This window comes from Anguilla rostrata, chromosome 7, assembly GCF_018555375.3.
Source record: "Anguilla rostrata isolate EN2019 chromosome 7, ASM1855537v3, whole genome shotgun sequence".
NCBI lineage: Eukaryota > Metazoa > Chordata > Actinopteri > Anguilliformes > Anguillidae > Anguilla > Anguilla rostrata.
This window is the reverse complement of record NC_057939.1, coordinates 8,596,655-8,613,909: the sequence shown is the minus strand read 5'-3', so window position 1 is coordinate 8,613,909 and position 17,255 is coordinate 8,596,655. Positions and strand designations below refer to the sequence as shown.

The 17,255-nt window shown below is 47.8% G+C and overlaps 1 protein-coding gene across 1 annotated transcript in view; it reads left to right on the top strand.

The window, feature by feature from the left end:
- Nucleotides 1-17,255, top strand: part of plxna4 (plexin A4) — a 291,711-nt gene that overhangs the window by 229,053 nt on the left and 45,403 nt on the right. The window contains exons 20-22 of the mRNA XM_064342636.1: nucleotides 664-898; nucleotides 2,874-3,016; nucleotides 5,972-6,240. Of these exons, the coding sequence (XP_064198706.1) occupies nucleotides 664-898; nucleotides 2,874-3,016; nucleotides 5,972-6,240 (647 nt within the window). The remainder of the gene's footprint in view (nucleotides 1-663; nucleotides 899-2,873; nucleotides 3,017-5,971; nucleotides 6,241-17,255) is intronic.

The following is a 17,255-nucleotide window of genomic DNA, read 5'->3' as shown; positions in this document are numbered from 1 at the left end:
ACCCTGGGAGAAACCCAAATCCACTTTGAAAAAGCCCCAGCTTCTGCCTTCAGGATCATGGCGAAGCGGTTTGCTTTACCGTTATTGTCTTCTCTGACATGGAACCAAAGAAATCCTACAATAAGGAAGCAAACCTAATATTTGTAGTTCTGATGCGGTTTATTGAATAACTGGGCTTCCAAGTCTATCTTAAGATGTTACATTAAGGCACAGACAGAACATTGCTCTAAAACAGACAGAGATAAAGCAGAAATAGACATATTGGTTTATGTCTGAGTATAACTTGATCCCAACTTTACTGTTTAGTAAGTTTGCACACATGCTGTTTTTTCCCATTATGTTATGTTATTCAAGCTGACATATTTTGACTGTTTATCGATTTTCGCATTGTATCTAGCCGTGTCAGCATCATTTTTATAAACCGTGGGGCTAGCGCGCAGTAAAAGCAATGCTAATTCAGATTAAACCACAAACAGGCTTAGCATGAAAAAGGGATACATTATATTTGCAGCTTTGCGAGGTGTAATGAACCTGCTATTGTATGCGTTTGTGATAAATAGCGTACAGAGGATTGTTTCATTTGCCTACAGCTCACCAGACTAACACCAGACAAGCATGCTCTGCATAGACATGTATGCGTGATTGACCATGTGACCCCCTCAGGCGCGCGTGGGCGGGATCGAGTTCTCCCCGGGCGTGGTCCACATCACCTCGGACAGCCCGCTCAGCAGCACGGCCATCGTGAGCATCGCCGGCGCCGGCGGCCTCCTCATCCTCTTCATCGTGGTGGTCCTCATCGCCTACAAGCGCAAGTCCCGCCAGAGCGACCTCACCCTCAAGCGGCTGCAGATGCAGATGGACAACCTGGAGTCGCGGGTGGCGCTGGAGTGCAAAGAGGGTGAGGAGTGACCGCGGTGTGGCGACGCCATTAATCCCACGAATAGCTCATTTGTTTTTTGGAATATATAGAAATATATACAAATATATACAATATAGGGGGAAAGGACCAGAACTCTCGATTCGGTGGTGAGTGCAATGAAACAGCAGAGACCGAGTGTAAAAGCAGTAGCTGACTTGTTATAACATATAAAATATTTTTTTCCTGAGCTTCAGTTTGGGCCCCAAGTTTGCATAGCATAAACATAAAACAAATGGAACGGTTCACATCAATTTTTATCCAAATTTGAATAAATGCCAACAGCACTAAGCAGTGCAGTGTGTCTTAGTCCACTGAGATTACTTAAGATCTGTCCAGGTGTCCAGGTGGCTAGAACATTTGCATAAAGTTGAGATCATATGGTAAATGGACTGCATTTATATAACGCTTTTATCCAAAGCGCTTTACAATTGATGCATCTCATTCGCCAGAGCAGTTAGGGGTTAGGTGTCTTGCTCAAGGACACTTCAACACGCCCAGGGCGGGGTTTGAACCGGCAACCCTCCGACTGCCAGACAATCGGTCTTACCTCCTGAGCTATGTCGCCCCATGTAGGGTGGGTTGCTATCAAATGGAACCCTCAGAAATTTGTAGTCATTGAGTCCATATAAAAAACCTCACCTCTATGTTGAAATATAGGCCAACACTTGCTACCTTATTTAATGTGAATAACAATAATCAATAAAAGATACGTAACAGTATCAGTGTTAATTGTAATACAATAGTATATTTCTCTAAGTATGTTTTCATACAACAGTATATTTTTATAAGCATGTTATTTTCATAAACAGTATTTTTTTTGTACGCTTTGTACGGTAATTAAAATAACTGTGTCTCTTTAAGATATTGTAACCAGTTTCACAAAGAGCACTGAATAAAACTGAAATAAAATAAACGTTGTGTTTGTCATTTTTCAATTTAGGCGTGTCCTCAGTAACACGACAGCTGCCCTAAGATAGCACATCCATTTCATTCATTTACACATATGCATTAGCAAGTAATTACACTTGCTTTTATTACCCAATTCTTACTAGGTTTGCTAATAGTAATAGCAATTATGCATTTACAAGTGTAGTAGTAATTTAGCAAGTTAGCATATTTTCTAATTACAACAGTTTGCCAAGTGTAACCTAAAAATATGTATTGTAAATTAAAATGTGCTCTCACAAAAGCGACAGTCCCAGAACCAGAATCTTTCAATACCTCAAAGCAAAATATTACCCATACATAAAATAAGACGGTAAAATAAAATGTGTTGCTTTCAGACACACTTTTATAATCATACCTTAGTTAGCAAATTGGCTAAGCAGAATGCATTTACTGAACTGGCTAGCATGTAGGAATTACATGCATATAATCACAGTGTAGAATCTGTGAGGTAAAGTGTTAACTTGCAGAATCTTTCTGACATACTTTTCCCAGCTGTTAAACAAGGCGGGACTAAGCTTGTGAGGCAGCGTCCGATTCACGTGTACGCGACTAAATAAAAAAATTTGTTTAACCCCTTCCTACATTAGGTTACACGGGCAAGAGGGGTGAATGTAGAGCGTGCAAAGGGCAAGAGGGGGCAAGTGGATTTTAGAGGGTGATAGAGAGAGGTGACCGCAATGTGCATAAGGGGAGTTGGCTAGCTGCTGGGTAGCGAGTGGTGACTGTAGTTTGAAGAGTTTGAGTCAGCGGGCCCGGAGTATGTGTTGTGGGTTTTTAGTACTGCATATGGTAATTTATGTGCTAGAGCTGGCCTGGGGAAGGTAGCAGCGGAAGGAGGGGATGAATTGTGATGTTGTGAAGGCGAGTGGGTGGACTCTCTGGGGTGAGTTTTCCCTCAGACGGAGGGAATTTACTGTGGCCGAGCGGCGAACAGACGGCCTGCATTATGCTTGCGATAAACAGCGGAAGTTGTACACGGGCTTTTTTTTCTCTGTCTGCTCCACAGCCTTCGCCGAGCTGCAGACGGACATCCACGAGCTGACCAGCGACCTGGACGGGGCGGGGATCCCCTTCCTGGACTACAGGGCGTACACCATGCGGGTGCTCTTCCCCGGCATCGAGGAGCACCCTGTCCTGAGGGACCTGGAGGTGAGGCCCGGTCTGACAGTGTGTTTGGGTGTAATTTATTTGTGGTATCGACCCTTTCTTCTATGTTTCCCATTTTGCAATTACACTTTAGAACCAGTCTTCCAACTGCTGTCATGATCTTGCTCGAAAAGCAAACAGTTAACCATTTAATAGGTCATTCACCTGTCAAACCTTTGCAAACACCTGTTTTAAGATGATGTTTCAAGGACCACACATGGATCGCGGTCTGTGGATTGGCTGGCAATAAGTTAAAAAAAAATAGGTTGGTGGGCTGAAAATAGACAGAGCTGCCCTTGAAACAGATGATTGGCCTCTACCTCTATCATTTTCCTTGATTAGCAATACAGCAGTTCATTCACTAAATACTCAGTACTAGCAAATATAACTTGTTCTCCTCAATTAGGGTCTTTATGCAATTTTTTGCATCAAAAATTTTGCACATCTACATTTTTTAAACTTGTGGGGTATGCTGTATGCACATTCTCCCCACCCTCTTTTGGAGAATAAGCTATTAATGGAAAAAGAACTACAGTGTGTATATTTTGTAAACAATCTTGAAGTTCAGGTTATCCTTACTGTTGTAGGTTGATCTTACAGCTAATGTTTTATGGGTTTTTCTTTATGTGTATGATTAAATGATTAAAACTTATTTTTCTAAATTGAATCTATTGTTTACTCTCCCTGACACGGTGTGAAGAAAGACGCTGTGTGTTTACCAGACCATTAATTATTCAGATCACTGGGACACTCTTTAATCAAGATAAATTAATGAAAATGGGTTGAGACCACTAATCAGTTTAAAGGAAAGTTTCCTCCTTATATATAGACTGTGAAATTCAGGCTGTCATTTGGCTGTTTACTATTCTGCTTGGTAAATAAACAGCCACTGATTCTTAGTAGGATTTAAATTGGCGGTTCGTGATTATTTTCAGAATAATTACCTGCGTTGAAATCGCTGCATTTTTCTCTCGGGCAGAATGACGTGTGACACAGCTGTTTTTTCAGACCTGGAGACCAAGTAAAGTTAGACTGAGGGAAAATGTCAATGAACTGCAGGTTATTCATTACTCAGTGACAGCGAGGGACATTGTTAATTGAATCCCCTTCTCCTCGGAGCAACAACCGTGACGATAGCGCGGACTAGCGCGGAATTTAACCCTTCGTCTGACGAGAACCCTCAGCGTAGGCGATATTAATTGCGCATTAATTGGAATAAATGACTCCCTCCATGAGAAGTTTAGTGCGGAATCAAATTTAATAAAGGTATCAGTCAGCCTGTCTCTTGTAGGTTGATCGGTGGCTAATTGTTATTGATGTGAGATGAGTGTGATAGATGTGATAGATGTGCCCGTGATAGATGTGCAGCTGAGGTGAATTGGTCTGCGATTTCGGGAGTGTCTTGTTTAAGCAGGAGAGAATTCTATCATGGTACCTCGCCTCAGTTCTGATATTGGCATCTGATTGGGAGAAATCGCTCCTTTGCTGGCCTAAATGATTTTCCTGGATCGGGTGCATTTCTCCATCGTGCCTGTCTCTCACTCGCTCTCCATCTCTCCTCCCCTGTTTTCTCTCTCTCTCTCTCTCTCTCTGTCTCTCTCTCTCTCTCTCTCTCTCTCTCTCTCTCTCCCTCCTCCCTTTCTCATTATATAACCCATTTTTCCTCCGAGTCCCCCATGTGTGGAGGGCGGGATTGACTCAGGGGAGAAGCAGCCAATGGCAAGCCGCAGATCCGAGCTGTCTCCAACGCCGGCGGGGATTCGGTTCGAGTTTATTTGTCCCCTTATTGTCGGAAAATAGTCCGCCGTCCTCGCCGTCTGATTTCCCACCGCAGGTTCTTAAAAAAAAAAAAGAGCTTTCGTTACCGCGCGACGGCTCGGCGTCGGAGCAGGGGGCGCTGGGAGGGCCTCTCTCCCGGACCAGAGGAGGAACCGACGCGAGAGCAGAACCGACGTATACCCGCCAGGCTTCGGGTCCCTCGAATGGAGGCCGTAGCGTTCTGCGGATGGCTCCCAGAGCAGTGTGTCAGACAGGGGGGAGAAAAAGAAAGAATAAAAAACCCAATGAGCAATTTGAACAATGGAAATCCATAGAGTGCGAACAGCAGATTACACCGTTCCGATGGGGGGGGGACGCGTGTTCTCTGACACGCTGACGGATGCAGAGAGAGAGGGAGAGAGAGAGAGAGAGAGGGATTTCATCCCCTGAAATGCCCGTGACAGATCTTAAAATAGAATCTCTTGTAGGTGCAATTTAGGAAAATAAGGAAATGTACATATGGTGGCGGAGAGAGCGAAGGGAGCAGTTTCTCATTCCGGCGTGGCGGCGGGGCTGCTCCAGCCGCTTTCATCTTACGATGGTTCGCCGTTCAGGCGGCGGGATCAAATAAAGAAATGCGCGCCTTTATCCAAAATGAAGAACTATTTTAGAAGGCCTTCTTCTTTCTTTCTTTCCCCTCGGTACATGAGCAGACGTAAGAATATAGCAGTAACAAGACAAGACACAGGTCTTTAGATTTGTCCAGAAAAGAAGGGCTTTTTCAGGTAGTTTCTGATCCGGGGACCCTTACCCAAAATGTGTCCTGTGAAGATCGCCAACATTGGGGTGCGACGTTACGATCGCAGTCGTGGGGAGTCGAAAACACAGGCTCTAGAAGTCCCTGACTAAGCCCAGCACTACAGATAAGAGCAAACATGGTTGTGAACAATCCTACAACAATAGCAATTAACAGACCGGCCACATTAATCCAGTTGAGAGATACTGTGTTCAGTGCAAACAAACCTCCAGACTCCTCTGCAGCATTCCCTAAATTGGAATAATTGCTCTTCCCAGGGAGGGGGCTCTAGTGGATACGGATCTAGACTTGTGACACCGTCGTGAGGTTTGAGTGTCGAGCAGTTGTTGGGGCAAGCAAGGTGATAAAACCGTTTGTGGTGTGCGTGTGTGTGTGTGTTTCAGGTGCCGGGCTACAGGCAGGAGCAGGTGGAGAAGGGCCTGAAGCTCTTCGGCCAGCTCATCAACAACAAGGTGTTCCTGCTGTCCTTCATCCGCACGCTGGAGTCACAGCGCGGCTTCTCCATGCGCGACCGCGGCAACGTGGCCTCGCTCATCATGACCGTGCTGCAGAGCAAGCTGGAGTACGCCACCGACGTGCTCAAGCAGCTGCTGTCCGACCTCATCGACAAGAACCTGGAGAGCAAGAACCACCCCAAGCTGCTGCTCCGCAGGTGAGGGGGGACTGAGTATCTAAGGCACAGCTGTGCAGGTCTGTCTCAGTCAGGTACAGCTGTGTATACCTGTCTCAGTCAGGTACAGCTGTGCAGGTCTGTCTCAGTCAGGTACGGCTGTGTATACCTGTCTCAGTCAGGTACAGCTGTGTAGACCTGTCTCAGTCAGGTACAGCTGTGCAGGTCTGTCTCAGTCAGGTACAGCTGTGCAGGTCTGTCTCAGTCAGCTACTGCTGTGCAGGTCTGTCTCAGTCAAGTACAGCTGTGCAGGTCTGTCTCAGTCAGGTACAGCTGTGCAGGTCTATCTCAGTCAGGTACTGCTGTGCAGGCCTGTCTCAGTCAGGTACAGCTGTGCAGGTTTATAGCAAACAAGTGTAGCTGCTTAAGGTCGATATATTGTGATATGCGTTCGCTAGGTGTAGTTATGCAGGTTTTTCTCTATCAAATAGGTGTAGTCGTGCAGGGGTGCAGCTATGCTCTTCGCTCATATCAGTTGAAAGATGGAGGGTGGAGTTTAGGCAGCTTGAGACGTGGTGCTCGCCCCATTCCTGGCCTGACTGCGAGGCGGGGGGGCGTGACGGTGTGTCAGTCGGCCCCTCCCACGGGCCGGCCGAAGGGCGACGCTCGGCGTTTCGTCTCCTCGTAAATCACGCGTTTGCCTGCCGTAAGTGAAAGCTCTGGCACTCCGTCAGCTCATTAAGACTGACAGCGGCGGCTCTTTCTCAGCCGGGGGGAGGTGACGCGGAAATCACTCTCACCTGTTAAAGTTTCCGAATTCACCTGTCTTCACTTTCTCCTCCACTTGGCTCTAATCATTAAACGTGTGGCACACTGCGAAATCCCATTTAGCGTCTGAGACGCCGCGCGAGCCGAACGTGATTTAGTGCAGATCCGGGGCTGTATATTAACAATTAAGAGACACATTCACGGCGTCTGGCTGGATTGGATTCAATCCCCGAAAATTCTCGAAATTAATTATCATTTTTTAATGACATTGAAATATCTTGCCTTGGAAACAAATAATGCTCCGACTCATTCATCATTAAATTCTAATGATGATTAATTATTCCTGGGTCTAATTAAATTTGCCATTTCATTCCACTGTGCAAAGATTTGAAAACGCTCCCTGCATTACAGCTTGTGAACACATCTGTATTGCTGCGTATTGCATTGTACCGTATGTAGTGGGGACCATCGTATAACGAGGGAGTTCTCTCCGTCCCCCAGAGCTTGCAGTGCTCTGTATTGGAAGCGAGCCACCTGTCCTGACAAATTGTAGTACCACTAGCCTTTCTTGCCGTGCATAGGTTCACTGATATGTTTTTCATACACTGCATCACCGCTGCTACTCTGTGAATCAATGTCAGCACTACCCTCCGCTGATCCACCTCTGCTGTTCTTGGCCCTGCCCCAAACACACACACACACACACACCCCGCCCCTGCCCCCCCCCCCACCCACCCACACACCCCCCATGACGATACGCTAAATTGGTCTTTTATTGCTCTGACTTCTGAAGGTTGAAATTAACATGGACTGAATGTGACAGCTGATAAGGAACATATTCTCTTCATCGGGACTGATTTAATGGCCCTCCCATCCCCAAAATGATTATTACAGACTGGCGGAGGCCAGATTAATCGCATCCCGAGACCACAGGAATCATTACCGTTATTAAACAAGGGGGTTGGCTTTAATGCTGCTGTCAGGCAAAAAGCATAATCACACAAATAATCAGGAGTGGTCAGTATTTTAAACGATGGGGGGGGGGTGTTGGCAGGGGGAAGGGGGGTGGGGTTGGTGCATCATGCGCTCATCATGTCTGAGCATGGATTTAGCCATGCAGCAGGCAGCATGAAATACTAGGCACAGCATAGCTAAAGCACTGGATTTTTTGTTTATGGCATGTACTCTTACACAGAATAATATTTGCCATTTTAAAAAAAGATATACTATATTATATGGAGTAATACCATAGAACATTGTGTTCTAAGTCCAGGGATGAAATTGCACTGGTTCTGGTTGCTGACCCAGCTTTCGCTTCCCTCAATGCCTCTATTGTACGTCATGAAGAAAAGCAGGAAAGTAAAGAGTGAAAGGTAGCGACGGTGGAGTGGGGGAAGCGAAGGTAGAGCCTTTAGCGTAGCTGCAGCTTTAGCACGACGTAGCTCTGAACCACCCACCTTCTTTTCCGACCCACCGGGCTGAAGCGGCGAACGCCATCTGCTCTTTCTCGAGTGGCCGGGTCGCGTTCCCGGCCCCTCCGGTAGCCGGAGCCTTGGGCCGGCTCCATTAAGGCTGAGATCACCACCAGAGAGAGAGAGAGAGAGAGAGAGAGAGAGAGAGAGAGAGACGGGCAGAGGAGGGCCTCCGTGAAGCCATCTCTCTGGAGGAGCACTCAGACAGACTCAGTGTCAAGTGGAAGGAGCGCAGTAGCAAAGCGCCGTCTCTCTCTCTCTCTCTCTCTCTCTCTCTCTTCTCTCTCTCTCTCCCTGTCTCTCTCCCTCTCTCTCTCTCTCTCTCCTCTCGTTCCCCCTTTCCCTCTTCCTCTCTCTCTCTCTCTCCTCTCGTTCCCTCTCTCTCTCCTCCTTCTCCCTCTCCTCTCTCTCTCCTCTCTTCTCTTCTCTCTCTCTCTCTCTCTCTCTCCTCTCTTCTCTTCTCTCTCTCTCTCTCTCTCCTCTCTTCTCCTCTCTCTCTCTCTCTCTCTCTCTCTCTCTCTCTCTCTCTCTCTCCTCTCTCTCTCTCTCCCTCTCTCTCTCTCTCCTCTCTCTCCTCTCTCTCTCTCTCCTCTCTCTCTCTCTCTCCCTCTCTCTCTCTCTCTCTCTCTCTCTCTCTCCCTCTCTCCTCTCTCTCTCTTCTCTCTCTCTCTGGTGCATGCTGGGAGTTTTCGTGAGTGAGAGCGTGTGTTTGGCGGGAGTGAGTGTTGCTTGTTTAAAAGCTTTTTACGGCTTTTCTCTTTATTCCAATTTGCGTGTTTTTCACTGTATGATATAGCTAGTTTTTCTGTAGTTAGTGCTGTTAGTTTTGTGTTGGTAGGTGTCGGGTTTTGGTGCGGATGGCGTCCCAAGAGACGCCGTCCGTCTCCCTCCGACATGGAGTACGAATTTTGGCCGATCCAGGTGTCACGGTGGAGGAGGTTCTTCTCGCGGTGGGTGATCTAGTTGGGCATGACAACTTGTCATACGCCTCCAGAATGAATAAAGCGGTGGTTTTATTTTTAAAAGAGGTACGGTTTGTTTCACAATTAATCGAAAACGGTATTTTTATTAATGATTTGTTTGTGCCTGTTTCCCCGCTGGCTATGCCGTCAACCAGGATAACGATATCGGGTGTCCCCCCGTTTATCCCCAATGAGGCGCTGGAGCGAGAGCTTCAGCGTTTTGGAAAAATGGCGAGTGGTTTTAAAAGTATTGGCTTAGGGTGTAAGAACGAGAAACTTAAACATGTCCAGTCTTTAAGGAGACAGGTGTTTATGTTTCTGGTTTCCCCTACACAGTCCCTAGACGTGTCTTTTAGAGTAAAGCACGAAAACGGGTTTTACATGGTTTATGCGAGCTCTGGTAGCATGAAGTGTTTTGAGTGTGGGGATGTAGGTCACAAACGCTCCGCCTGTCCTCACAGACATCGAGCGTCAGAAAACGCGGAGGCCGGTGGTGCTCAGCCGCCGGAGGCTGATGCAGGAGAAGGTACGAGTGGACAGGGAGAAAAGGAAACGCAGCTACCCAAAACATCGCCTTATGATGCAAATGCATTTGAAAAATCAGAGGAGCGGGTTCAGAAGGATCAGGCTAATTTAGATGCGACTGTAACGATTGTAGACTGCCCAGCCCCGAGTGGTGTAGGAAGCGGGGCTATAGTTACGGATTTGCCGGGAGTGGAGGTAGCTGAGCCGCGTCAGGCAGAGCAGGCACAAGGGGCGATGACTGGGTCCGGCTTAGGTAAGCAGGCTAGCGGCGAGGGAGCGGTGGCTGAGCCGCCTGTCACTGAGAACCAGGAAAACGATGAAATGGAGTATGACTCCGATTCAGATGGCGTGTCAGTAACAGACTCACAGCAAAGTGGCGATGCATATACGCTTGAGGAAATCAATATATTCCTTGATGATACCTTTGGAAAATCGGTCAGAGTCGAAGACTACTTTCCTGATAGAGAGAAATTTATTAAGACCGTCTCAGCTTTGCAAAAACTGGTTGGTTTAGATGTTTTAGATGAAAAAAAGCGCTATAGATTAAGGAAACATGTCACTGTTTTAAGGAAGGGATTTGAGCCAAAGAAAGGAAAAACTGTGAAAAAGCGGAAAATAACTAAATAAATGAATGAATTATGATGATGTTTCACAGGGTGTTGTTTCTCTTCCATCTGTTTTTTCTATCTGCTTCTCTGTTTCCAATCTTTATTTTTTCCATGCATAGATTAAGGGTTGGGTCTCTAAACATCAATGGAGGTAGGGATAGACAAAAGAGGGCTTTAGTTTCTGATTTGTGTCAACAGAAAGAATTAGATGTAATTTTCCTACAAGAAACACACAGTGACATAACAAATGAAGTAGAATGGGGTTTATGGTGGAGGGTCAGCACTTCCTTAGCCATGGGACTAATTTTAGCGCAGGGATAGCCATCCTTTTTTCACCTGGGGTGAGTTTAAAAGTTATATCCACCACTGAGATAGTGAAGGGCAGGGTGCAGATGGTCAGGGCTGAGATCTGCGAAATTATTTTTTGTTTTATTAATGTCTATGCTCCGAACCAAGGTTCAGAGCGGCTGAAAGTTTTTAAGAAATTGAGGGAATCAATACAGCAGTGTGGTCAAGGGAATGTATTGTGATGGGAGGGATTGGAATTGCACAGTAAATTTCACTTTGGATAGGACAAGTGAGGAACCTCATTTATCATCATCCACTTGTTTATCTCAGCTCATTACTCAATCAGATTTAGTGGATGCATGGAGGGTCAAACATCCACAAGTCAGACAGTATACATGGGTAAAGATATTATATAGCAGGGTAAGTGCAGCCAGATTAGATAGGGTTTACACATCACAGGTGTTTAGCGCTAGGTTACTAAATAGTTTCATTCACCCCGTTGGTTTCACTGATCATCACCTTGTCACAGTGGATTTTCACCTCTCACCTAACAAAAAGGTCAGCTCATATTGGCATTTCAATGTAAAATTACTACAGGATAAATTTTTTTGTGAAAAGTTTGGTTTGTTTTGGGAGGTCTGGAGGAACAGGAAAGGGGAGTTTGTCTCCTTGAGCCAATGGTGGGAGGTGGGAAAGACGCACATCCGTCTCTTCTGTCAGCAGTACACTGCTCATTCTACCAGCAGGGTCAAGTCAGCCATGCAGACTCTAGAGCAAGAGATTAGGGATATTGAGTGCGGCCTTATAACACACAACAACCCTGATGGTGACACATTACAGAGGAAAAGACAGGAACTCAGCATGTTTTTACACGAGAGGGTGAAAGGGGCTATGGTTAGGGCACGTTTTATTGGTATCAAGGACATGGATGCACCTAGCTCCTTTTTCTTCAATTTAGAGAAGTCTGTATCCGAAACAAAGCAGATGGCGTGTCTTCGGCTCCCAGATGGAAGGGTGACCACCAACCCAGCTGAGATGAGGAGGCATGCAGTGGCTTTCTATACTGCCCTCTACGGGGCGGAGGACTCTGATGCAGCATGTGCTGCTGAGCTTCTTCAGGGGCTGCCTCAGCTGGGGATGGTGGAGCGCACCGCTTTGGACACTGACATCAGCCTGGATGAGCTTACTACTGCAGTAGGGCAGTTGACATCCGGTCGCGCTCCAGGCATAGATGGGCTACCTGCAGACTTCTATAAACATTTCTGGAGCTCCTTAGGGACTGACTTACTGGAAGTGCTACAGGAGTGCGCGAAGAGTGGCTCATTACCGACTTCCTGTCGGCGTGCAGCTCTCTCTCTTCTTCCAAAAAAGGAGACCTGGCCTTACTTAAAAACTGGAGACCTGTGGCCCTCTTATGCACAGATTATAAGCTGCTTTCCAAGGTCCTGGCTAATAGACTGAAAGACTATCTGGAAATACTGGTTCATAAAGACCAGTCATATTGTATCCCAGATAGGTCTATCATGGACAATCTTTTTTTAATGAGAGATTTGTTTGATGTGTGCAAAATGTACAACCTTGATGTCGGTGTTTTATCCCTTGACCAGGAAAAGGCTTTTGATCGTGTTGACCATGTTTTTCTTTTTTCTACTTTGAGGGCTTTTGGTTTTGGGGAGGGCTTTATGGCATGGTTAGGGTTGTTATACAATGGGGCATCATGCATGGTTAAGGTGGGAGGTGGGCTGAGTCGTCCAATTCCTGTTGAGAGAGGGATCAGACAGGGCTGCCCCATCTCTGGACAGTTATACTCTCTCACAATTGAACCACTTTTAAACAGGCTCAGAAATAGGCTCACAGGGCTCTCCCTACCGGGGCTACCACAGAGCCCACCATTAGTGGTGTCGGCATATGCCGATGATGTTAACATTTTTATAAAGGAGCAGAGGGATGTGGATGTTTTAGTTGAAAGTTTAGGTTTTTATGAAAAGGCTTCCTCTGCAAGGGTAAACTGGGAGAAGAGTGAGGCCCTACAGGTAGGACAGTGGCGGGAGAGGGCAGCTCCCAGCCTGCCAGGGGGTCTCAGGTGGGGAAGGGCAGGAATGAAGGTTTTGGGAATATTTTTAGGGACGGAGGAGTTTCAGTTGCAGAACTGGGAGGGTATCATGGAGAAGGTGTGTGCCAGACTGTCTAGGTGGAAGTGGCTGCTACCCCAGCTGTCATATAGGGGGAGAGTTCTGGTCATCAATAACCTGGTCGCCTCGACCTTATGGCACAGACTGATTGTCTTATCTCCACCAAGGGGCCTAGTTGAGGCGGTGCAGAGGACTATTGTGGACTTCTTCTGGTCCGGCCAGCACTGGATAAGGGCGTCTGCACTGTACCTTCCTGTTGAGGGGGGGCAGGGCCTTATTGACATCCCCAACAGGATAAGGGCTTTCAGGCTGCAGGCAGCACAGAGGCTGCTTTACAACTTCGGTCTGAGCTGGCAGGATACAGCTCGACTGTTACTGCGGAGGGCTGGTCGACTCGGCTATGACAAGCAGCTGTTCCTGCTCCAGCCTGAGTTGGTGGACCTGACTGGGTTGACGCCTTTCTACCTGTCAGTCCTACAGTCGTGGCAGGTTTTCAAGGTCCACCGGGAATCAGCAATGACACCAGGGATGTGGCTGTTTGAGGAGCCACTGTTCTATACTGCCCTCATAAAAACTCAGACCTTGTCCTCTGCCAGCCTGCGGTCCAGCCTGAGAGAAGCTGGCTGTGTCAAGCTGGGCCATTTGATGAAGACGTCTGTAGACCAACTTGCAGAGAAAACAAACATCAGATCCTCTAGACTGCTGGAGAGGTTGGTGGAAGAGGTCTGTGCATCCCTGCCAGGGCCCCTAAGAGCATTTGCTGAGAACCGTACTCTGTCTGACCAATGGGATGATGAGTGTGAGTATGTATTTCCCCCTTTGACTGTCTATCCTGCTGTTGGGGAGTGGCAAGAAGAGGGGGGGCGCTTGCTGTCTTTTACAACCCCAGAGTTGGGGGAGTTTGAGACTCTAAGCAAGAAAGCAGCTTATTACACCTGTGTCAAAGTGTCACACTTACGCTCTTTGGCAGGGATAGAGGCGTCGAGGTGGACTGGGTTTTTTGATCCAGACTCTTCCCCGAAAGGCTGCTGGCGGTCTTTGTACAAACCTCCCATTGATAAACGGGCAGGTGACCTCCAGTGGAGGATTGTGCATGGGGCCATAGCCACAAATAGACATCTGGTGCACCTGGATCCCAGTATAGGGGAGGGTTGTCCTTTTTGTTCGGGGGCGGAATCCTTACAACACCTTTTTATTCTGTGTCCCAGACTTAAGGGTTTATTTAGGCAGTTAGAGGGGTGGTTTCAGGGTTTGGGGACAAGATTTTCTTTTCAGTTATTTATTTATGGTCCACGGTATTCGGCGGCTAAAAGGTCTGTGCATGTTCTACTTAATTTTTTATCAGGAGTAGCAAAACTGTCTATATGGAAGACAAGAAAGAACTGCATCCAGGGTCAGGGGTCAGTTGACCCAGTCCTGATGATGAGTGGACTGCTGGCAGCCCGTCTCAGGCTGGAATTTGTATACTATAAACTGACGGATAACATGGATGCTTTCATGCACACTTGGGGTATTGGAGGGGTTTTGTGCACTGTTCAGGAGGATTTGCTATTACTTCATTTTTGAAGTATTTTCTGTTGTATGGAATTTTTGGTTTTTGGTTTGTAAATAAGGATGTAAATAAGGAATTTTTTTTTTCTCTCTCTCTCTTTCTCTTTCTTTTCTGCCTGTGTTTAGTTTTTTGATAGTCTTTCTTTTTATGTTCTTTGTCTATTGGTTTTATTTTTGAAGTATAGCAATTTTCTGTGTTGGAAAATGTCCCAATTAAAGGGGTTTTTAAAAATCAAATCTCTCCCTCTCTCTCTCTCTCTCTCTCTCTCTCTCCCCGCTCGCTCGCTCGCTCGGGGGGTCTGATTGTTATTGCGGCGTGGGCGATTCTCCTTTAGCCCCGCAACTCCCGTTTCTGACTCGACCGCCGTGACGATAAACTGGAGGAGAGCGAGAGTACGCGACCGCGCACTGCGTCGTGAGGGCGGGTGAGATAAGCGCGTGATTGGGCGAAGGAGGCCTTTTCGTGCCGCGGCATTGGACGCACCCGGACCGCTGACGTTTGTGAGCGCCACCCGAGGACTCCGGCGTGGGTGTCGTCGGTACAGGGCGGAACTTTCCGGATTCTGCTGCTGTGGGGCCGACCTGACTGCAGGGCAGAATTGACACGTCTTTTGCAAGTCATGGAACCTTGCTGTCTCAGCATGCTTTACGCACCCACCCACAAACACACACACACACACACACACACACATGCACAGACACACTCACACACACAAACGCACACTCACACACACACACACAAATCCACAAACAAACACACACACACACACACATAAACTCACACACTTGCACACACGCACAGAAGTGATGACTCATTCGGCCCATCCAGACCTGTCATTTTCCACAGCGTGGAATGCATCAGCCGCTGCGTCGTGGCTGGCGTTGAGCACCCTTAGTGTCTCTGCTTCTGTCCTGATAAGCTCTTCCACGAACTGATAACATTGTGTGGAAAAAAAAGATTTTTCCCCGGTATCAGTGCAGAATTCACATTTAAGTAATTTCCCCCCCTATGCTCCCTTGTTCTGCTGACGGAACATGAAATTGATTATCTAATCCACTATATTAATACTTTTTAGAATTCTGAAAACCGCAGGGGTTCCCGGTGGGGCAGTGCCCTGCTGTACAGGTCTGGGTCTCGGCCGTCTTAGGCCAGCAGTGACAGGGGAGTCCACTGTGCAGGACGCAATTGGCCACCTCCTGGCAGGGAAAAATGGTAATTTTATGTTCAAACAGGGGGGCCCCTTTGGGTGCTGCCATATTAGGCCCCTTCCCTGCAGCGCTCCTGGTGCAGACGCAGGTGGCTCGGCTGTAACTCGCTGGGTAATTGACAGTTCCAAACTGGGAAGAAAGGAGGAGATGAAGGAGGGGGGGGGGGGGATCAATAAAAATAACCTCCAATCAGATCTGTGCACTCGCGGACACGCCCACACAAGCGCGCACACACTCGCAGTCTGTAGCGTGTACAGCACACGTGCACGTGAACACACAGACCCAATGCAGGTTGCACATACGAACATACACGTGTGACGTTCCGATTGTCAGTTTCCCTGTCCGTTAAAAAAAGGCTTTTTACATCCCCCTTCCCACTTTCCTAAAAAAAGCATGACGCCCGCATCGTCAACTGCGATGAGAGAACTTCATCCGCGCTAAGATTTCATTTCCCTCCGTCTGAGTAATTATTAATAAATCAAGCCCAGCGCTCGGAAAGGGAGGAAGCTGTGACAGTTTCTGGCGCCGTCCGCCGACCGGCTTCCAGGCCCGGCTTCCAAGACGCTCCTCGCTTTTCCGCCGTGTCTCCTCCTGGCCCGGCTCCATCCGAGCCGCGCGGCGGAACCAGGCTAACTCGCTAACGAGGGGGCTCGCCAGACCCATCTGTCGTTCTCCCCCCCCCCCCGCAAAAAAATCCCCGGCTCCTCTCTCCGCGCCGCGCGCCGAGAAACAGCCTCCTCCTCCGCCGCCACCGCCGTCGCCGTCGACACGGGAACCGAAATAAACCACTCTTCGGTCGGGAGGAGCGACCGAAATAAACGGTCCTCTCACCTTCGGAACATGTGAAAGCACACGCAAACGCACACGCATACACACACACACACAGTCGCAAATACACATGCCTATATGAGCACACAGACGTGCACTACATTTCCAAAAAGTATGTGGACACCCCTGCTAATTATTGGTTTCGGCTATTGCTAACAGGTGCATAAAGTCAAGCGTACAGCCATGCGATCTCCGTAGACAAACATTGGCAGTAGAATGGGTCGTGCTGAAGAGCTCGGTGACTTTCAACGTGGAACTGTCACAGGACGCCACCTACCCAGCAAGTGAGTTCATCAAATCTCTGCCCTCCTAGAGCTGCTCCAGTCAACTGTAAGTGCTGTTACTGTGAAGTGGAAATGTACAGGAGCGACGGCAGCTCGGCCACGAAGCGCTAGGCCACTCAAGCTCACAGCACAGGACTGCCGAGTGCTGCAGCGTGCAGCCCGTGAAAATCATCCGTCCTCGTTTGCAGCACTCACTACGGTGTTCCAGACAAGCTCTAGAAACAGCATCAGCTCAAGAACTGTTCGTCAAGAGCTTTGTGAAATGGGTTTCCATGGCCGAGCAGCTGTACACAAGCCTAAGATCACCATGCGAAATGCTAAGCGTCGGCTGGAGTGGTGTAAAGCACACCGCCATTGGACTGTGGAGCAGTGGAAATTTCTCTGGAGTGATGAATCACGCTTCACTATCTGGCAGTCAGACGGACTAATC